This window comes from Scylla paramamosain, chromosome 2, assembly GCF_035594125.1.
Source record: "Scylla paramamosain isolate STU-SP2022 chromosome 2, ASM3559412v1, whole genome shotgun sequence".
Taxonomy (NCBI): Eukaryota; Metazoa; Arthropoda; class Malacostraca; order Decapoda; family Portunidae; genus Scylla; species Scylla paramamosain.
Window position 1 is genome coordinate 20,392,521 of NC_087152.1, and position 23,167 is coordinate 20,415,687.

General features: G+C 36.5%; 1 protein-coding gene across 4 annotated transcripts in view; it reads right to left on the minus strand.

Moving 5' to 3' along the window:
* Positions 1 to 23,167, minus strand: part of LOC135111672 (uncharacterized) — a 69,801-nt gene that overhangs the window by 30,465 nt on the left and 16,169 nt on the right. Inside the window, exons 2-5 of one of the 4 annotated variants that reach the window (XM_064025243.1) lie at positions 22,308 to 22,411; positions 21,791 to 21,859; positions 2,798 to 2,941; positions 373 to 1,345 (exon numbers count right to left, since the gene is read on the minus strand). In XM_064025243.1, the coding sequence (XP_063881313.1) occupies positions 373 to 1,345; positions 2,798 to 2,915 (1,091 nt within the window). In that variant the 5' untranslated portion in view covers positions 2,916 to 2,941; positions 21,791 to 21,859; positions 22,308 to 22,411. Of the gene's footprint in view, positions 1 to 372; positions 1,346 to 2,797; positions 2,942 to 20,150; positions 20,647 to 21,790; positions 21,860 to 22,307; positions 22,412 to 23,167 lie in introns of those variants that run through there. The other 3 variants (XM_064025260.1, XM_064025232.1, XM_064025252.1) reach the window with 3 other exon arrangements.

Here is a 23,167-nt window from a genome sequence, read left to right on the forward strand (position 1 = left end):
TATTATGTGCCAAGTTTTGAATTTTTTTATTTAGTTTCTGGAACCGTGCAAGTCCATTTAATAACTTTCGTAATTTTTTTTACTTTTGCCCTTTGAAATAGATACTTACTAAAGTGTTTCATATCTTTCTTATATATTTCATTTATTTTGATTCAGGTAGAGAACTTTGTTTTTCATAGACAGTGTCAAGATATAAATTGTAAAAATATATAATTTCATTTAAATCCAATATAGTGGGACCAAAGATCATGCAGGTTTGTTGGAAGCAATAAAGGGACATCATCTAATGTGATCTCTTATGAAACTCATGGTGGTTAACTTCTAAAATCTTAAAAAAAAAAAAAAATTACTAAAATTTAAAAAAAATCTCACCTAGGTTCTTCAGCTTTTTCACTTTTACATGGAGATTTTTCCAAAGTTTCCTCAGTATCTTGTCTTTCAAGTTGTTCCAGTTGGATATTTGTATTTTGGACAACTACAGATGCATTTTCATGAGGAGAATTTTGTGGAGGACAGGAGGTTTGAGTAGAAAGATTCTGAGTTGCAATGACTGATGCTGAAGCACTGGAAGGAATAGTCAAATTTACCAAAGGAATGTGGAAAGCTGGATGGGCAGGATGACTTGAGGGTCGAGGAATATCACCCATCCTGGCACGCTTTGCAGGAGGAATGACAGCCTGGTCATTTGAAAGAATAACTGAGGACTCCCGAACTGCTGCAGCCTCACGAAGAGCTGCCTCACGTGCCTCCCGACGAGCCTCTCTTCTCTCTTCCTTTTTGCTACGCTCAGTAGCAGCATACAGAAGGTCATCAAGTCGATTTCGTCTCTCTTGTCTCTCCTGAGGAGTTTCATCGTGAATATTTTTTAAAGTACCATTGAAGGAAAGATTTAGAGGAGATGGATCTCGTTCTAAGGGATCAGCTACTTGGTTATGAGGAGATAGAGGCTGTGGAATAAAGCCATACATTCCTGTTGAATATTCACCACAAAGACTGTATATTGGAGTAGAATGGCAGTTGTCAACCCTTGATCTGCCTCTGTTGTGTTGCCTTAGACACTCATCTTCACTATGACTTTTGTGATCACCACCACTGGTTACTGATGAAACTTCTGCTAGACCTTTAATCTTGAGGCTTTCAGCTGTTCTGAGAAGGGATGCAAGGTTTTCTTGATCAACATTTACTTCCCCATGATAAATGAAGTGGATTAAAGAAGCAACATCTTGAGGATGAGGACCATCCAATACAACTATTGGAGAGTTGCCAGGAGGAAGTGCACCAAGTAACTTCTCAAAATGACTGCTGGATGCACACAATACCAGTTTGTGTAGCCGCCAAACTTCACCTGTGGAAAAAAATTAAATATATATATATATATATATATATATATATATATATATATATATATATATATATATATATATATATATATATATATATATATATATATATATATGGTAAATGATAACAAAAACAGAATGTCTGCCATCACCCACTACCTGCATAATTTACAATCAAAATTCCAAGAATATAATGTCTACTCATGAACTGCAACACCAATCCTTTTTTTAATAAAATTATTACAAAGTAACCCAAAAAACATTAATGCAACATGAAAGAGACAGACACCTTACACTATAGCTAAGTTTCTTCAGGGAGTACATAGGTAGGGATGAGGTGCTGCTTCAAACCTGCTGCTGGCCCTTACTGTGTCCTCTTTGCCTGTTTCTTTTCATGTTTCAAAACTACAGAGTGCAGTTGTTGTCTGTCACTATGCAACATACTCTGCAGTACATTACACAGTCTGTTTGAGGAGGGAACTATAAATGTTCCCAGACCAGACTCTCCTCTAGTAATGAACCTAAGGTATCTTGATATCTACTAATTTTCTCAATATGAGTTTCTACAGCATTCAGTTTCTGACCTAACTTTCAATCTGTGGAACATCACCTCACTTCCTCCAAATCTTATCTTTTCCTCACTGTGTGTCCACACACTTCATCTATTCCCAAAAATCACAAACTGTAATTCGTCTGTTTGCTCTTATTCTTTCCAGGATGGAGAGATGGCTCACAGATGCTACATTAGCCCTGTACTTCCTAAAACTCATAACCTTTATAAATCTGTCCAAATTCATGCCAATTCCAAACCCTTTCTCTCAACCTAATCCTTTTAAAACTTGGTATTAACTTGTTTTTTTCTTGAGCTATAGAGTACATGATTGAGAGGCAGCCTACAAGTGGTACCTGAGCCTTCTATCTTCTAAAATACATGTGTTTTACATTTCTGCCTGAAACCATACCAAAACTCTTCTTCAACTGGCCAAATAGTTTCATCAGTAGAAAATATCAAAACCTTTCCAGATCTAACTCCCCTTGTAACTTTTAGCACCCAACCAAAAATATCTCCAATAATTTTTCTTCATCATTTTCCCTCCTCTATTTCAACCTGATAGCAACACTACCCTCTCATGTATCTCTAAAGCTGAACTATTCACTAAAACCTTCGCTAAATCCTCTACTCTGGATTATTCAGGGCTTGTTCCTTCCTCTCTTCCAGTTTCATGTGTCCTATTAAGGTGTTTATATATCAACTATTTCTGATGGCAATATGGCTCAGATGGCTCTTTACAGAGTAGATCTCTAACCACAGAGACATCAGTTAGATATAAAAAATAATACATGAATGGTAGTTTATTTTTATTTTTTTAATTGCCTCTTTCTACAGTACTCCAATAAAACATTCATGATCTGCTTTCCTTTATAATAATAAAACAAATATAAAATTTTATTCTTACCTTGACAGCATAATGTGACATCTGAGTGTTGTTCAGAAGCAAGAATGTGGCCAAGAGTTCCAAGAAGATTTGTTGTGTGATTGTTCCACCTGAGGCAGAACTTCTGGAATGTCCCCATTTTTGTCACCTCATTGGTTCACTGTCCTGATGGATACAAATCTGTTAAATAATGTCTCATATATATCTAATAGTTTAATATGAAAATTAGATAATATATATTATGAAACCCAACATAAGTACCCTATATTTTTAACCAAACACCACTACAAAGCATGCTATCTATTCTACCCCACACCTTCACTGCTTCATTCATTCAAAATTTCACCAGACTCTACAGTTCCATTTGTGGCAACATGCAGCATTTCTCTCAAAACTATATCTATATCCTCTTACCATCTAGCTCTCTTATATATTATTTAACTTTAACCCAATGGTGTGCTAAGAGTATTCATCATACAAAGCAAATTTGTCCACCAGCAATATATGGCCAATACAATAATTCTTCAATACACTGAACCTCAATATGCTAAACTTCAAGTAATGTGAACATTCTGGCATCATCTGAAAAACTTAATTGACCAAACAAAAGCTTGGTTCGAAAGTGACCCATTTGGACTATCCTGTTCACAAGGGGCTGACAGGACAAAAACTGTGAATTATGTGTGTATGACTTCCTTATCATCTTTTCATCCAAATAATGAAATTCCATAGATATGTTTCTTAACAGCTTGAAAATTTTCCAGTTATTTTGTTCATATGAATCTCTGGTGCTGAGTGGTTCAAAAATATAATTCCCAGGTTCTTTTCATCTGCAAACTTACTGATGATTTTATTTCCCATCCTATAATCATACATATATTTTGTTACTTTTGGCAAATTTCCTTTTTTTTTATTTTCTATGATTAAATTCTGCTTCCCATCTACATATCCATTCCCATAACCTATCTAGATCACTAGTAGTGATTTAGTATTAATAATTTTTCAGTTTCCTTAATAATTTGGTGTCATCTGCAAACATAGTAATATAGCTGGCTACCCCACCTACTATATAACTTCTATATACCTACACTATGCCAATAAGATTGGTGACAGAGCAGATCCCTGTGGAACTCAGCTTGATGTTGTGCAACTTTCTATTTTTTTTTTTCCTCATTTCATTAATTTTCAAAATATCTTTTATCCATTTCTTTTTTTTTTTTTTTTGAGACTATCCTTCATCCCTCCAATGTTTTCAAATTTTTCAGATCAGTCTCTTGTGAGGTTCTTTATTTAAACCTCCATATAGGTTTAAATATATAAGTGCAGTTCACTTAACAATCTCTTTCTTGAATTATATCTATCACTCATGAGTAAAAACACTAAAACCAAAGTGACATTTCAGGAAGATGTTGGTTTGCTCCAAGTACTCTATCCATTCATTCTTTGTAATTATTTAACAGATCTTAGCAACCACTCTTGTTATTAGTCTATAATTAGTGGACTTTTTTTATCCCCTCCCTTATGTACTGAGATATTATCTACTCTTTCCAGCCTCAAAGAACCTTCCCATCTCTCAGGGAAGTTACAATGCATTTTCTTACAAGTTATTCACTACATTCCTTTAATATCTAGCCAATATTCCATTTGGGTTTGGTGCTTTCTTCACATAATTTTCTTATTTCTTGCTCTGTTACTTGCATTTTGATCAACATTTTAACTTTTATGCTACTGATTTTCATACACTCATTTCCACTTGTGAAAACTTAGAGTAGACTTTCATTATCATTTTTTTTTTTTTAACCATGGTGTTCAGATTCTCAAAAATTACTTCTACTTTTACTCTTTTAATTCAGCCTTTGTTTTTTCTTTTTTATTATTATCAAGGAGAAAGGGGGAGGATGAAGGAAGTAGGAAAAGTGTTAGGAAATATGAGTAGGGCACTTGCAATGTATGTAAAGAGAATATTGTATGATGGGATGGTTATGCTTACTGCACTATATGGTGTTGAAACTTTGAGTATGGGAGTAACAGATAAGAAGAGATTGAATGTAATAGAGATGAGATATCTAAGGAGTACATGTGGAATGAATCAGATGGACAGAGTCAGAAATGAGGAAGTGAGAAGGAGAATGGGTGTTGCAAGAGATTTGGCAGGATGGGCAGAACAATGTGCTGAGATGGGAAGGTCATGTTGAGAGAAAGGATAATGATAGGCTGGTGAAGAAGATAGTAAGATTAAGTGTGAGAGGTGTGAACTTGTGAGATAGGCCACATAAGGGATGGATAGATAGTGTAAAGGCCTTAAAGGGAAGAAGATTGACACTGGAGCATAGTAGAATGAATGTATATGACAAGCAAATGGAGAGCAGTTGTGAGTCTGTAAGGGATGACAAAGTCCTGTGACCTCTGAGAGAGACACCACACACTGATAGTCTCACAGAGGAGAAAGCTGACAATTGTGGTAGGGAGAGTACTTCTTATGAAGGAGCCTTGTCCCTGACAAAACTGTCTAAGCTCTGCAACTTATCTTTATAAAGTGAAGGCAGGTGTATCTTCTTGTTTCTTTCTGGGACCAAGGAGCTAAGAGAATGGTGTGAATGAGCATGAATGTGAGTTATATGTGCTGTTTTGGCTACCTCCCTTTTTTGGAGGGACAACCTTGGTATATGTATGTATGTATTATCAAGGGTTGATCCTTACATTTTTCAGTTATATTTTTCATACATCCTCTTCTCTTCTCTCTAGACATTCACATAATTCATTCTTGCTTGAATATATTTATTCCATAAGTTGGTCTGCTCTATCTTTTCTATACCTCTTCTATAATGAACTTTGTTAATGCACATCTAATAATGAATAATAATTCTTTTACTTGTAGAATAAGAACAACATATATGGAGGTGCAACACATATGGGTAGACATTTTCAAATGCTTCTTTCATAATAATGCAGAAAATCATCACATCCATCACATCCAACAACAGCTTACCTAAACCATCTCCCATTTTTACTCACTATAGGTCCACCTATTGTACTACCCTGTCAATCTTATTCCAAGACATGTTTTAGGTAAACCAGTTATAACCCATGACGACAGATGATGTAGATTGAATTTTTCAATTCAGAGTCTCATGAATGATGGGAACTCAGTTTTGAATGACCTCCACATCAATCACCACACTGTGCAAATCATGCAATGATCATCTGCCTTACATCATTAAATCATGTTATAAGAATGACTAAACAGCTGCAGTGGTGTCTGTCAAGCACAGGATTCTTCCACCTGTTCTACATGTCCAAAGTGTAGAATAAAGTGCCTTATAAGACATTCAGTGTACCAAAGACAAAGAGATGGTAATTATGAACTGGACTCTGACATCCATCATCCTCAATAAGATATGTGGTTGAGAATTCAGTTGGGCTAGGGTTATGTTATGTTTGGTGTTAGTGAGGGGTGGGGGTGTTTCAGGTTAGGAGGTTAAGTTAGATTACATTTGTTTAAATTAACATCCTTGGGGGTCCAGTGGGGATGAGGCCCCCAGAATAGGTGGTTAGATTAGATTACATTCAGTAAGGTTAGTGTTTGTGGGAATTAGGTTAGGTTGTATTCAGTTACATTAGTGTCAATGGCATAGTACAAGGGCAAAGATGCTCTAGTTATAATAATTCTTAAGATTTTCATTTGTGGCCTCTTTTCTCTTTATTTTTGTTCTTACTTTTTGGCTATTTTGTATGGTGAAACCTCATGGAAATTACTTTTTTTTTATTGCACTGGTGTTTACCAAATTTGCTGTCAATATTTACTTTAGTTCAATGCACAATTTCACTAATTTTTTATGCATTATTTTCCTAGCTTTTGGTTGTTTTGATCTAACTGTACAATGAAACCTGTCACAAACTGATCTTTACCCACTTTCAATCATTAGGCACAGTATATACCTAAAAATGTAAAAAAGAAAAAATAATCTGTAGTGGTCAAGGCTATGAAGAGGAAAACTGTGGTAAAAGAATGTGTTAAACAATAATTCAAGACAGGTTTCATCATACAAAACAATCAAGAAACTAGGAGGAAAATGTATAAGAGCATGAGTAAATTAAGGAAAATCTAAGAAGAAAATAGCCACTTTTGACAAAAATCTAATAAACAAATAACCTAACCACAGAACCTAACCAAACCTTATCTAATCTAAACAGAGGGGCTTCACCTTTGTCCCCTGGATTCTCCAAAGGGCACTCACTTTATCAAACCTAATAATTTCTAGACTTTTCCCCAAGGACATTAAGCTAAACTATTCTAACAAGGAGACTTTGCTTTCCTCTGGACTCCAACCTAAGGGCACTTACCTAACCAATCTTAACTGCAAAATTCTTTGCTCCCCAGTTCCCTCAGCCCTTCTTAGGCCACTAACTAAACTAAATGTAGCCTAACATTATCTAACCATGGTGGGGGACTTACTGCTCCATGGACCACCAACCAAAGACAATGACATAACTGAAAGTATCCTAACCCAAAAGGCAGAATTTCTTCACGATCATGGGCCACCTAAGGGCACTAACATAACCAAACATAACCTAATCTTACTTAACCTAACCGGGAGGTCAGAAACCCGACCATTGACCAAGCATAACCTGAAGCAAACCTACAGGATTACTAATTGCATTCCTTGAAGATGAATACCTAAGTCTTGTTCGTAATCACTGTCACTCTCCTCTGGGCTTCAGCTCAAGGTATGGAGAATGCACATGAAGCAAATTGGATTACGGGGTAGAGTTTGGTAACTGGGTCATCCATGCATCTCTCCATCATAATCTCATAAAATCGGAGAATTCAATTTTATTGGCTTTGCCACCTAACATGATAGGCTTTTCTAACTATAAAATCTGAATATAATTTGTAACATGTTTCTGAAGAAAACTGACAGTGGACAGCACAACTGGTGGAACTCTATTAAGTAAATATGGCACAAGATGGCATAAGATACCTAGCTACACGTAGGTACAGTATCGTATTTTCTAGACGACCATTTTTTTTCTTTATGTAAGAGGGACACTAGCCAGGGGCAACAAAAATCTAACAAAAAAAAAAAAGCCCACTGAAATGCTGATCCCCGAATAGGGTCCGATGTAGTAGTAAAAAATTGAAGGATAAGTATTTTGAAACCTCCTTCTTGAAGGAGTTCAAGTCATAGGAAAGTAGAAATACAGAAGCAGGCAGGGAGTTCCAGAGTTTACCAGAGAAAGGGATGAATGACTGAGAATACTGGTTAACTCTTGCATTAGAGGTGGACAGAATAGGAGTGAGAGAAATAAGAAAATCTTGTGCAGCGAGGTTGCAAGAGGACAGGAGGCATGCAGTTTGCAAGATCAGAGGAGCAGTTAGCATGAAAATAGCAGTAGAAGACAGCTAGAGAAGCTACATTGCAGCAATGAAAAAGAGGCTGAAGACAGTTAGAATAGAGGACTTATGAGATGAAAAACTTTTGATTCCACCCTGTCTAAAAGAGTGGTATGAGTGGAAAAAGAGTGTGGCACTGAACAATACCAAGTTTGCTCTGCCCAAATCAGGCATTCTGTGGCTTCCCGGTGTGAACTGTTTACTTCCTGATGGGTTGGCCTTCTATGAAGAGACATGGAAAAGTTCAGGGTGGTATCATCAGCATAGGAGTGGATAGGACAAGAAGTTTGGTTTAGAAGATCATTGATGAATAATAGGAAGAGAGTAGGTGATAGGAGAGAATCCTGAGGAACATCGCTGTTAATAGATTTAGAAGAACAGTGACCAGCTACCACAGCAGCAATAGAATGGTTAGAAGGAAAACTTGAGATGAAGTTACAGAGAAAAGGATAGAAGCCATAGGAAGGTAGTCTGGAACTTAAAGCTTTGTGCCAGACTCTATCAAAAGCTTTTGACATGTCTAAGGCAACAGCAAGTTTCACCAAAACCTCTAAATGACGATGAGCAAGACTCAATAATGAAAGCCAGAAGATCACCAGAAGATCAGCCTTGAAAGAATCCATACTGGCAATCAGACAGAAGGTTGTGAAGTGATAGATATTTAAGAATCTTCCAGTTGAGGATAGATTAAAAAACTTTAGATAGGCAGGAAATTAAAGAAATAGGATGGTAGTTAGAGGGATTTGAAACAGTCACCCTTTTTAAGAGCAGGTCGAATGTAGGCAAACTTCCAGCAAGAAAGAAAGGTAGATGTTGACAGACAGAGTCAAAAGAGTCTGACTAGGCAAGGTGCAAGCACAGAGGCACAGTTTAGGAGAGCAATAGGAGGAACCCCATCAGGTCCATAAGCGTTCCAAGGGTTTAGGCCAGCGAGGGCATGGAAAACATCATTGCGAAGAATTTTAATAGGTAGCATGAAGTAGTCGGAGGGTGGAGGAGAAGGAGGAACAACCCTTGAATCGTCCAAGGAAGAGTTTTTAGCACAGGTTTGAGTGAAGAGTTCAGCTTTAGAGATAGATGTGATAGATGTGATAGTGGTGACATCTGGCTGAAATAAAGGAGGGAAAGAAGAAGCAAAGTTATTGGAGATGTTTTTGGCTAAATGCCAGAACTCACAAGGGGAGTTAGATCTTGAAAGATTTTGACACTTTCTATTAATGAAGGAGTTTCTGGGTAGTTGAAAAACAGACTTGGCATGGTTCCAGGCAGAAATATAAAGTGCATGAGATTCTGGTGATGGAAGGTTCAAGTACCTTTTGTGGGCTACCTCTCTATCATGTATAGTACGAGAACACGTTGTGTTAAACCAAGGTTTGGAAGGTTTACATCAAGAAAAAGAGTGAGGAATGTACACCTCCGTGCCAGACACTATCACCTCTGTTATGTGCTCAGCAGACAGAGACGTGTCTCAGTCACTGAAGAAGTAGTCATTCCAAGGAAAATAAGCAAAATACCTCCTCAGGTCCCCCAACTAGCAGAGGCAAAATGCCAGAGGCACCTCCATTTAGGAGGGATTGGAACAATAGGACAAGATACAGATATGAGATTGTGATCAGAGGAGCCCAATGGAGAAGAGAAGATAACAGCATAAGCAGGATTAGAGGTTAGGAAAAGGTCAAGAATGTTGGGCGTATCTCCAAGACAGTCAGGAATACGAGTAGAGTGTTGCATCAGTTGTTCTATGTCATGGAGGATAGTAAAAATGAAGGCTAGTTCACCAGGATGGTCAGTGAAGGGAAAGGAAAGCCAAAGCTGGTGATGAACATTGAAGTCTCCAAGAATGGAGGTCTCTGCAAAAGGGAAGAGAGTCAGAATGTCTCTACTTTGGAAGTTAAGTAGTCAAAGAATTTCTTATAGTCAGGTTAGTTGGGTAAAAGATATACAACACAGATAAATTCAATTTGAGAGTGACTCTGTAATCGTAGCCAGATGGTGGAAAACTCAGAAGACTCCAGAGCGTGGGCACTAGAGCAGGTTAAGTCATTGCGCACATAAATCCAACATCTAGCTTCAGACTGAAAATGAGGATAGAGAAAGTAAGAGGGAACAGAAAAGGGGCTGCTCTCAGTTGCCTCAAACACCTGTGTTTCAGTGAGGAAAAGAAGATGAGGTTTAGTAAAGAAGAGGTGGCATTCTACAGATTGAAAATAAGATCTAAGACCACAAATGTTGCAGAAGTTAATGAAAAAAAAGTTGAGGGAGGTGTCAAGACACTTATGGTCGATACCAAAAGACCAGTCCGACATAGGGACATTCATGGTCCCCTCCCCAGATGAAGACTCCGAGATTGGTGTTGGAGTCACCATAATAATTTTAAATTTTGAGTGTAGGATGTGTGTGTAATTAGGTGTTTGTAGTTTTGTGTGAAGGAAGAGAGTTGTCTTTAGAGGGCAGGCTATGACTCCCCTGTTGTATTGTGAGACATAAAGAGAAATGTTCAGTGAGGTCACAGCTGGGTTTAATGATAAGTAAACTGTGTAGTGTGTAATAATAACTTATGACGGTAACAATTTACATGATTTATGTGCGAAACATCTACATATATACTATGAGTATGCTAGAAGTGAAAGAATTGTAACTCATCCTGATTAATAAACTTAAGAAAATATTGTCTCTTCCTTCCTTTGTTCCCTCTGTCCTTCATTATAACCTACCCACTATATATATATATATATATATATATATATATATATATATATATATATATATATATATATATATATATATATATATATATATATATATATATATATATATATATATATATATATATATATATATATATATATATATATATATATATATATATATATATTAACATCGTTGGATAATAGCTAAAAAAATTAGTAAAAGATCAAATTGCAACCAGTTTCCTTATAAAAATACTACCATAAAGAAAAAAATAAAAGTTCATAAAAATACGGATGAAATCGTAGTGAACGTAAATATATCCTGACTCTTTATTTTTCTCCCCATGTATGCATTTTGTGTATACTTTCCCAAGTCATGTATATGAAACTTTACAATAAAGAGCAATTTTCTCTGCCTCTGATTTATTTATTCTCAGTCTTAGTTCATACAACTTGGCTCTTTCATGTTCCTAGAGTTACTTTCTTATGCAAACCTTATCAAATCATCAGAACTCACCAGCTTCCATGAATCTGGTAGCATTTCTTCTGTGTCACTTTAGGATTTAAACTTAATTGTAATCAATCTTTCTCTGTTCATGATTTACTTCTCTATTACGTGAGCTTTTATTTCATTAGCTATATAGCTTCGCTCCTGCACTTTTTCCACCATTTCAGTTGCTATTTGTCTCTTCTCTTTCCCTTTCTGCTTTGTTAGGAGATCAAAGCTTGCTAAGAACTCTTTAATGTCTACCAATGTTTCCTTCTTAATCATACTTAATACACGATCCCCTGGTTGAGCAGAGCAAAAATCCAGGAAAGCCACAGACAATAAATACGGTTAATCACTTTGATAACATTGTGTAATCAGACTCCTTAAGTTGTTCATTTATGAAAAACAGTGGTTCCTAAATTGGGGTGTGCGTCCGCTCCTAGGGAAGATAAAGTGAATAAAGAGGAGGAAAGGAGTGAGTGACAGTGTTCATCTAAAAATAGGGGAGAGAGAGAGAGAGAGAGAGAGAGAGAGAGAGAGAGAGAGAGAGAGAGAGAGAGAGAGAGAGAGAGAGAGAGAGAGAGAGAGAGAGAGAGAGAGAGAGAGAGAGAGAGGTGAGCAGGGAAAGCATCCAGAACCCTTTCTTTTTTTCACTTTATTAATTGTAACATTTCACCTTCATAGAAGGCAACCTCAGGCTTTAATAAATTATATTTAGTACAATATAAAAAAAAAATATATATATATATATATATATATATATATATATATATATATATATATATATATATATATATATATATATATATATATATATATATATATATATATATATATATAATTTAAAAAATAAGAGCAAAAAAAATAACTAAAAAGTCTCCATAAACTAAATGTTACCAATAAAGATATCTTTAACCACTTGTTCACTAGTGGCTCGTTCTCGGGGATCCTTTATGGGGTTCCGAAAACTCACAAAGCCAGCAGTCCCATTAGGCCCATTCTCAGTACCATTTATACCTTTAATTTTAAATTAGCTAAATATTTTGTCCGCATATTGGAACCTCTAACATCAAATAGATTCATCTTTAAAAATTCTTATGATTTCGTTAAAGAAATAAATAAATTAGAGGTCAATTATAATGTCATGGCAAGTTTTGATATAAAGTCATTATTTAGTAATGTCCCCTTTGATGAAACCATTCAGATCATCAGCAATGAGCTATGACACTTAAATTATACTAAAGGACAATTCATCAGCTTATTAGACTTAGCAATTAAAGATCCCCCTTTTTTTTGTTTAATAAGAAATTATATGTTCAAGTTGATGGTATGGCCATGGGTTCTTGTCTTGGCCTCATTCTTGCTAATGCCTTCATATGTCACCATGAAACCAAATGGCTGAATGATTGCCCTAGCGAGTACAAACTTATGTTTTACAGAAGATATGTTGATGACACCTTCCTTTTATTCAAACAATCTCAACACATAATTAAATTCATCAGCTATCTTAACTCAAAACACCCCAATATTGAATTCACATGCAACACAGAGAAAACAATGGCTCCAAGATTCAAATTGGTCTACAAATGACTCACTGTCATCAGATGGGTTAAAAAAGACTCATAGCTTATATCTTGTTCACCTCCTTTCTTGATGCTCCTAATTTCCAGGTCACAAGTGACATTAAATTCTACAGATCAGGTTACATATATGATGTCTGCAAAATTATTTCTGATAAGCATAATTATAATCAATTGCACACAGCAGTTTACCACAAACCAACTTTCACTGGTTTTGGAATTAACTATCTTTTATTCCCAGTTATCTAAAATTAATGTTATTAGAACCCTCCTATATCATTGCTACAGTCTACCTTCAAATTGGTTTACGTTTGACCATGAGATTAACTTTTTAGGGATTTTTTTTCAGTAATAACAGGTTTCCACTAAGCATTACCAATAATACTATCTACAACTTTCTAGATAGTAAATTCCTCTAATGACACCTAAGAAATACATAAAATTACCTTACTACGGCCACCTTAGTAATATTATTAAAGACTTAGTACCATACTTAAAACACAATACTCTGACACTAAATTCAATTTCATCTTCACTAATAACTTTACTATTGCTCTTTTTTTAGATTTAAAGACAGCATTCCTACTGGACTCATCTCCAACATTATTTATGAATCTAATTATTCTAGTTGTAAGACTTGATATATTGGAGAAACCAAGAGGAATCTTACACAGAGAATTAATGAACATAAAGATAATTCAACACGTACACAGAAACAACTAGCTCATCCCCTTTCTCTGCAATAAGAACACACACACGAACATGACCACCCCTTTTCGGAAAAAGATTTCAGAATATTACATAAGAACATAAGAACATAAGAAATAAGGGAAGCTGCAAGAAGCAACCAGGCTTACACATGGCAGCCCCTGTATGAAATATACCTATTTCCATCTATTATCCCCATCCATAAACCTATCTAATCTTCTCTTAAAGCTCTCTAATGTCCTAGCTCATCCCCCTTTCTCTGCAATAAGAACACACACACACACGAACATGACCACCCTTTTACGGAAAAAGATTTCAGAATATTACATAAGAACATAAGAAATAAGGGAAGCTGCAAGAAGCAACCAGGCTTACACGTGGCAGTCCCAGTATGAAATATACCTATTTCCATTTATTATCCCCATCCATAAAACAGTCTAATCTTCTCTTAAAGCTCTCTAATGTCCTAGCACTAACAATATGATTACTGAGTCCGTTCCACTCATCTACCACTCTATTTGAGAACCAATTTTTTTCTATCTTCTTCCTATATTTTTCAAGCTTGAACTCATTATTTCTTGTTCTATCCTGGTTGCTGATTGTAAGAATTTTGCTTACATCCCCCTTGTTATAACCCTTATACCACTTAAAGACTTCTATCAGGTCCCCTCTTAACCTACGTCTCTAAAGAATGTAAATTTAACAACTTCAATCTCGCCTCGTAAGGAATACACCTCATCCCCTGTATCCATTTAGTCATTCTCCTCTGTACTGATTCTAATAGACCTATATCTTTCCTGTAATGTGGGGACCAGAACTGCACAGCGTAGTCTAGATGAGGTCTGACCAGCACCAAATATAACTTTAATATTACTTCCAGCCTTCTACTTTAAACACTCCTAAAAATAAATCCTAGTACTCTATTTGCCCTGTTTCTGGCCTCTATGCATTGTTTTCCTAGACACAGTTCAGAGCTAACTATAACTCCTAATTCTTTCTCGTACCCTGTACCTACCAGAGTTTGGTTGCTTAATGTGTACCTACTGTGTGGGTTTCCTCTACCTACGCCAAGTACTTTGCATTTATTGATATTAAATTGCATTTGTCATCTGTCTGTCCATTCATTCATCCTATCTAAATCTGCCTGCAAGGCGATGACATCCGATTCTGACCTAATTAATCTAACTATCTTTGTCATCCGCAAATTTACTAACCACTACTAATTCCACTATCCAAGTCATTGATATATATTAGAAATAACAATGGCCCTAATACTGATCCCTATAGCACCCCACTAATTACATGACCCCACTCGGATTTCAAACCGTTTATTACAACTCTTTGTCGGCTGTCGCTAAGCCACGACCCTATCCAGCCTAACACCTTCCCATCTATCCCGTGTGTCCTAACCTTTCTCAGGATCCTTTGATGGGGTAGCTTATCAAATGCTTCACTGAAGTCCAGATATAAGATATCATAACTATCACCATTATCTAATGCCTTGTACACTTTACTGTAAAAACTTAACAAGTTTGTCAGGCAAGACTTCCCCTTCATGAAGCCATGCTGTGACTGATTTATCAAGTTATGTTTGTCTAAATGTTCCCTAATGTTCCTCGCTATTATTGACTCTAATATTTTACCTACAACTGAAGTTAAGCTGACAGGCCTATAGTTAGACGTTAAAGTTTTATCTCCTTTCTTAAAGATAGGTACTACATTAGCCTGCCTCCACATTACTGGTACCTCACCTGACTCAAGTGATTTCCTAAAGACAGAAACTAACGGCTCACTAATAACCTCTTTGCATTCCTTAAGTACTCTGGGATATATTTCATCTGCTCCTGGTGTCTTGAACTTTTTTAGTCTATCTATCTCCTGTTTCACTATCTCCCTAGTTATGGAAATATCTGTCAGCTTCTCATTCTCATCTGCTCTAAACATCTGTTCACTATCTGGCATATCCTGCATGTTTTCCTGGGTGAAGACAGTTAAAAAATACTCATTCAGAATTTTACTAGTCTCCTCCCCAGAACTAACCAGCTCCCTATCTGCTGCCTTTAATGCACCTATAGTATCCTTATTCTTCGTCCTGTATACCTGATAAAATCCCTTGGGGTCCATCTTTGCCTGGCTGGCTACCTTTAATTCATAATTGCCCTTACATTTCCTCGTTAACTTCCTGACTGTTCTAATCCATTATATTGTGACCTTTAAACTTCTTTACCTGCCCTTAATCTCTTATATATACTTCTCTTACGCCTATATGTTTTAACCTAGCAGTCATCCATTTAGGGTCATTTTTCTGTGATCTTATTGCCCTATACAGGATATTTGCTAACAGACCTGTATGAACTTTATCTATGAAATATTTATACAATTCATCTACCTTTACTTCACCTAATCCCCTCATCTTGGCCTCTACCATCCTCTCCACTCCCTCATCTACTCGCCTCGACCTCACCTCTCTCATTTCAGCATGACCTGACATTCCAACATACTCACACCTATCTCCCCCTCCATCTCTCCTCTGCCCCTTCTGGACACATCTTCCCTCCTCTTGTCCTACACCCTCACACCTCACCTCACCTCTCTCATCTTGCCTTATCTCTCTCAACTCTGTCCTGGACCTGACCTCACCCTGCAAAAGCTGGGTATTTATATTAAACAATTAAAACCTGAATGAAATAACCAATTATCATCATCCCAAGTATACCTTTTATAAATCTTTGCTCGGAGCTTCAGCTTCTGAGCTAGTCATTGATCTAATTAGTCTTCACTCTTCTACCAGTAAGTGCACACAAAGTGTTTTACTTGGTCTTTTTTTTTTTTTCACCATATATCACTATTGCTCCACATACTGTCTACTGTTTTTTATTAATTTTCTTTTTAGTTAACAATGTGAGCCACCATCATACATAGGTTGGTTTTTTGTTTTTACTTTTTTTATTGTGCCCCTTATGTGTTATTTTTTGCCCTTATTTTTAGAATTATATATTTTTTTATATTCTACTAAAATCATATATTTTAGCCTGAAGATGCCTTCTGTGAAAGTGAAACATTGCAAGTAATAAAAGAAAGAACTCTGGATGCTTTCCCTGCTCACCTCTATTGTGTCTTGGAACTTCGTCAATATATATATATATATATATATATATATATATATATATATATATATATATATATATATATATATATATATATATATATATATATATATATATATATATATATATATATATATATATATATATATATATATATATATATATACACATCACTCCAAGAACAAGTATCTGTCCTTACACCTGTGCAAAACAGTAGCATACACCTCATTGAAAGCTATTGCAACCATGTAATTCATGTATCATTTTTTTTTATTTCAGTATTATGAAAATTCAAAATACATATTGCATAATTCATATTTAGTTTGTGAAACACTGTATATCGGGGTTGATTACAGTTATTTACTGGAGTAAATTGCTTTACATTTCAGTGCTATGAGAGTTTTAATTATTATTTAAGTGTCATGTCTTCATATTGCATATTAAGTTAATAAGATTTTGCATATCTTAGCTTCAGTGTATTAACTAGTGTGTCTTCACATTTTAGTGCTGTGAGAGCTCAAATATTATGTATGTGCTGTCCGTGCATTGAAGTTTCATAATTAGTTTATGAAACTGTGGTTAACTTTATTTAATTTACAGGAGTCTTTGCATTCCATTACTATAATAATTTGAAATATTTATTTCCAATAAGCGTTTTCGTACATGCGTCAACGAAGTGAAACGTATCCATCGCATATAACAAGGATCTATAAATTATGATTGTATTCTTAAATGTTGTTCTCTCTTAAGAACTATTTTCAAAGGTCACATATATGATTAATAGCTACTGCTACTATGCGCATTTTTTTTCCAACTGATTATGCACACTCCTTGTTAAATTATCACAAGAATCATTAAAACATCCTAAAAATGTTATGTTCCCAAAAGCGTTCTTAAGACCTTGCGATCGTCATGGTTCTGATGTCCGAGGCATTTCCTTTCTACGCTCACCGTCAAGGGTTTGGTCCCCCGGTCCAGAGGAAGTCTCTCATGGCTAAAGATTTACTCTGCCTCCAGATCAATTCTCAGTGTTTCTATGAAGTATCCAGTGAGGGCATGACAAAAACCTAAGTAACTCCCACTACATGTTGTTGAATATGAGATAAAACGACGAAATATTTAGGAAAAAATTGTGTACATAAAGCAAATTTACTTAAAATGCATTAAAATTTGAAGAAGGTATTGATTAAGAGGAAACTCCAAATTCGGTTACAAGAACTGAAACATTGTTGAAATATCTACTAACGTTTGTTGGATCCATACTGCATACCATATGGAAGACTGAGAGGGTGACATACTCAAAAATCTTAAATAAAGATTTTTTTTTCTTGAGAGAGAGAGAGAGAGAGAGAGAGAGAGAGAGAGAGAGAGAGAGAGAGAGAGAGAGAGAGAGAGAGAGAGAGAGAGAGAGAGAGAGAGAGAGAGAGAGAGAGAGAGAGAGAGAGAGAGAGAAACAATAGATTAATTATACTCGATCATGATCCTTCCAAAAGTATTCTAGAAATCATTATATAAGTTTTACCGAAGTCATAATCAAACGAGAGAATCCTAAAATCACCCATCATTGAATTTTCAGTAGAGTAGATTTTCAGTAGAATGTTTGGCATTGTACACTGGATTTTTTTTTTTTTCTTCTTCTTCTTCTTACTGGAAAGCAGCTTTGACACGGCTCAGAATAAACTATGGATGGATATGAAACATGAAAAGAATATTCAGTAAACAAGAAGCAAAGTGAAAGTTTTAGTTTACATATATAACTCTCAAGACTTGGGAGATCATTATGGACAAGAGCACAAAAATAAAATCAAAGAGCAGAAAAATGATAAAGATGGACAGGACGCTAGACAAGCGCAGATGAAACGAAAAACTAATAAGACAAACTTATTAAAAAATATCAGGCGGGAAGTTGAGAAAATAAAATTGTGAAAGCTACAAGCAGAAATCAGTACTGGCAAGACTAAGAGACATTTACAGCGACGATTTTTATCAACAGCAGTTACAGTAAAAAGTTATCAAGCAGTGACTGATAATGATAACGATGATGATGATGATGGTGATGATGATGGTCATGGTGGCGATCTAATGCATATATGTATGTATGCACGTATGTATACATGTATGTACGTAGGTACGTACGTATATATGCATGAATGTAAAAACAACACAGGATTTGACTGATCTAACTGACCACACCATATGGTAAGCAGGCATTCAAATACACGAGCTGACATGTTATTTGTTTTTAATTTTTTGCAACATTCACCATATAATTAAAACATAAGGAAACGCTTTAGAAATTGTTTTTGCTAATTTTCACTTTTAAAGACCTCTGCAATATTAACAGTGCAATGAAACTTCGACAAGCTATTAGAGTAATTAGAGTATAATGCATGTAATTATTTTGACCTATTCTTTCAGAAATTATGAAAATTCTTTATGAGAAAAATATAAAGATATTATCTATATTAATAATTCAATTCAATCAAAGGAAAGCATTGCCTGCTTATCTATTTGGCTTGCAGAAAGTAGTATGACTTATTATTTGTCAAATCTCTGTCCGGCATCCACAACGTACCTGTTTTCCAATAACAATTCTATTCCATTTTTTTCAGTACGACATCTAAGTAACATATTTATTTAATTTAAGCCTGTGTGTGTGTGTGTGTGTGTGTGTGTGTGTGTGTGTGTGTGTGTGTGTGTGTGTGTGTGTGTGTGTGTGTGTATGTGTGTGTGTGTGTGTGTGTTCTTAAGGGTTGCTATTTACCTCTATACATATGTAGAGCCTTATGATATATCTAATTTATTCAGTATTTCATGCACCAGAGTATGGACGTATATTAGTCTTGTCATGTTATCAGATACTTAAAAGCTGCACGAACCTCTACTCTGCTGAATACACAAGTTTTCCTTCTCTCCTTAACGTCTCCAAGATAGTAATTGTCACACGGTGTCTCGTGGCCACATCGCCTTCGGGAAAAGCATTAACATTTTGCGTGATCTTAGCGACAACTGTTTCAGTGGATTAACATTTCTTTTCAGATGTTAAGTTTATGAAACTTATTAACACCCATCCCGAAATATGAAAGGTATCAAAGTGGCATTCTCAGCCAACGTACTCGTACAAAGTTCTCTCCATGCAGTGTCCCAACCGTATGGTACTGTTTAACACCAAGTTTCAACATTAACCTGAATTGTTCAGAAAGCAGTGGCGTTAAGGGATAAATCATTACCACTTTCCCTAACTTTGCATCTCTACCAGTGATATGCACCTTTTATCGTGCGAAGTGTCTGTTAGTTTCATGAATTAGTGTTGGGCAATGTGATAATGACCAATGCAATAGAAAACTGAGGTATGTGTACCGTACTTATGATTGTTACGGATTAGTGACATTAGAAATACTTACAAGTAAATATTCTTCTTTTCTGAAAGTCCACAAAATGTCTTTTCAGTACCACAAAGTCACGATACTAAAAACCATAACTTGCTGTTCGAAAACACTTGTCACTACATGTAAATGGTACTCAGTACTTTCACTAACAGGTTTATAACAGGGATTCACTCCCGAAACACCTTACGAAAACTGTCGCATAAGATACTTCAGGAAGCACGAAGGAGGCGCCCTCTTCGTCTGCCGCGCCCGGCCTCTCTGTGGACTGCGACCCTGGCATCAGGCGAGGCGTGTGTGGTCGGACTGGTGGAGTGTACGTCCGTCCGTCCGTCCGTTCGTGTGTGTGTGTGTGGTGTGTGTGTGTGTGTGTGTGTGTGAAAGATACGATTGATTTGTAGAACATATGAGATTATAGCGTGAAATTCTCTTTAACAAGTCAATGAAACTTGTCAACAAAGTTTGGCATCAAAATGAATGTATCGGTCTATGAACGTAAGAATGTTTGCTTGCGTCATTCCGCTCCCCAAACAACGAATGACCAGAGGCTCGTAGGCGTAATAAATAAATAAATAAATAAATAAATAAATAAATAAATATGTATATATATATATATATATATATATATATATATATATATATATATATATATATATATATATATATATATATATATATATATATATATATATATATATATACACACACACACACACACACACACACACACGAACAAACCTGACTGACATCATTCTATGCCGAGGGGGTCCGTGGTGGCGCTACTCCACGATCCTTGCCGCCCCCCATCACAAGACCAACAACACACAAGCGACTTCATCCAAGAAACAACTTTCAAAAATAAGTACAATACATGCGATACTTCTAAACAAAAATCCAAAAACAAAACTTAGTTTAAAATAAGAATACTTTAAAACAACGCAGAAAAAAACAAACAACACAATCGCTAACAACGCTGGAGGGAAGCGGCATCTTGGCAATATTCATTCACTGGTAGGAACATAGACCTTGGCTTCCAAAGCGCGTGAGTTGAAACTCTGGTGTTGGCTTACAGGTGAGTGAGCCTTACAGGCATTGTGTTAGCCACTATTACCATCCCAGTACCTGATTCTGAGGAGGGCAGGTGGGCAGACCTGAGGGAGGCCGGTCTTGGAGGGAGTAGTGGGGTGGGGGGATGTGAGGGCCGGGTGGGCGGCCGTCCTGGCAGACAGGCAGGCACCTGGGTGCGGGTGTGGACACCAGACCAGCTCAGTTGCCACAGAGAGCTGCTGACTTTTCTTAGCTTTACGTTTACTCTCACAAAGGAAACAATAAGATGAAGAGACCAAAAACCAGACTTTCTAAGGTTCTAGACTGCGTGTCTATACTCTTATCAATACAAACCGCATATTGTGATAATGTTTTTGAGGTAAAGTCATAATGTACTTATAGAATATTAATAATATAATAAGCAGTTTTGAATGCAAACTATAAAACAATAATATTGGTGAGCTGTGAGTCGGAGTGAGTAATGCGGGACAGCGGGTCCGGTATCGGGTATGGAGGGAGGTAGGGTGGGTGCGGCCGAGTGCTGGCATCCAGCGGGGCCGGAGGGCGGGCGTGGGGCGGCGGATTCTACCTGGATCCTGCCTGCGGCTTACCTTCTGGCTCGACCACGCTCTGCCCAAGATGGGAGGCGGATGCTAGCTCGCTCTGGAAAGTCGGGAACACTGGAGGAGGGAGACGATCGGGGCATCAACGGTGGAAATGGCTTTTAGGAAATGTGACCACAGGTTTGTCATCAGTTCATTATATTCATATAAGGACGGTTTAACACAAACAACACTGTATTTAGTAAACGATAAAGAAATGTAAGCTTCAAGTAATTATACAACTATTCCAGTGAGCCAAATAGGTATACTTCCTTCGCAAGTAACATTATAGATAATTTAATAATATGCAAGAGGTTTAGTTTGCCACACATACTAGTGAACCGAAAATAATACCATCTCTGTAAATGTTTTGATCAAACAGACAGGACTCACTTCAAGAACAGGTTATCTTAATTTATGCATTTGACTTCGTTTTCAGCAACTTGGAGAAAAGGTAAATGGATTTAATAGCTGGCAGCATATGATGTTCAGGAAGACTACCTATGGCCTTAAGAGTCCCCCTCACCAATAAAGGAACATCCAGTGCAAGGTTCTTTGTGGCGCCCATCGTCCCGTCCACTCGGGTCTTCCCTTGATAAAAGCACTTGACCACGCAGCGTTACCCCTTCCCTGAGAGAAGCAACGAGATCTCTTAAAACTTGAAATTCATACAAGTAGTGATATGTAGCTATTCAATTAATGGCTAACAAACTTTGACACACATGGTGGACTCTGTCAGAGAACACCAAAATATCAGACATCATTATCTCAAGAAAAGTATTGGAGTACTTCTGGAGTGTGCCACGCTTGTGTTCGATAATTCGAAGAAACTGGCCAATACCTTTTGAGTAAGATTATTCAAAGATCATTAAAATCATGCCACATATCTTTGGGCCCCTTCCATCACGCTGACGACGACGCATTCAGCAGGCGACTGTAACGACAGACAATTACACATTTTCTGGTTCATCTGTACATTTACAAAATTGGGTAACTCTTTCATGCACGGTGACTTCTTATATTTGCCTGAACGCCAATGAAAAATGCAATAGGTAGAGTTCATGTTCAACGTCCTCCGACTCCTCCATGCCGTTGCTCAGTTATTCAGGGAAGTACCCGATGAAGGAACCACTGCTATCTTCCTTGGGCATAATGGTAAACATTTTGATCTTCTAAACACAATTTAAAGGATCATAACGTGTAAAAGCAAGGTTAAATTAACGTGTGTCAAATGCCTGTTCACCATTTTCCCAATATCTGTGTCACAAGTGAAGAAAGTGGTGTTATAGGGATAGGCGAGTTACCCTAGCCGTCCGTTGTTTTAACAAATGATGTATCCATAATACGTACAATTTGCAATATTTGATTTATTTATTTCAATTCATC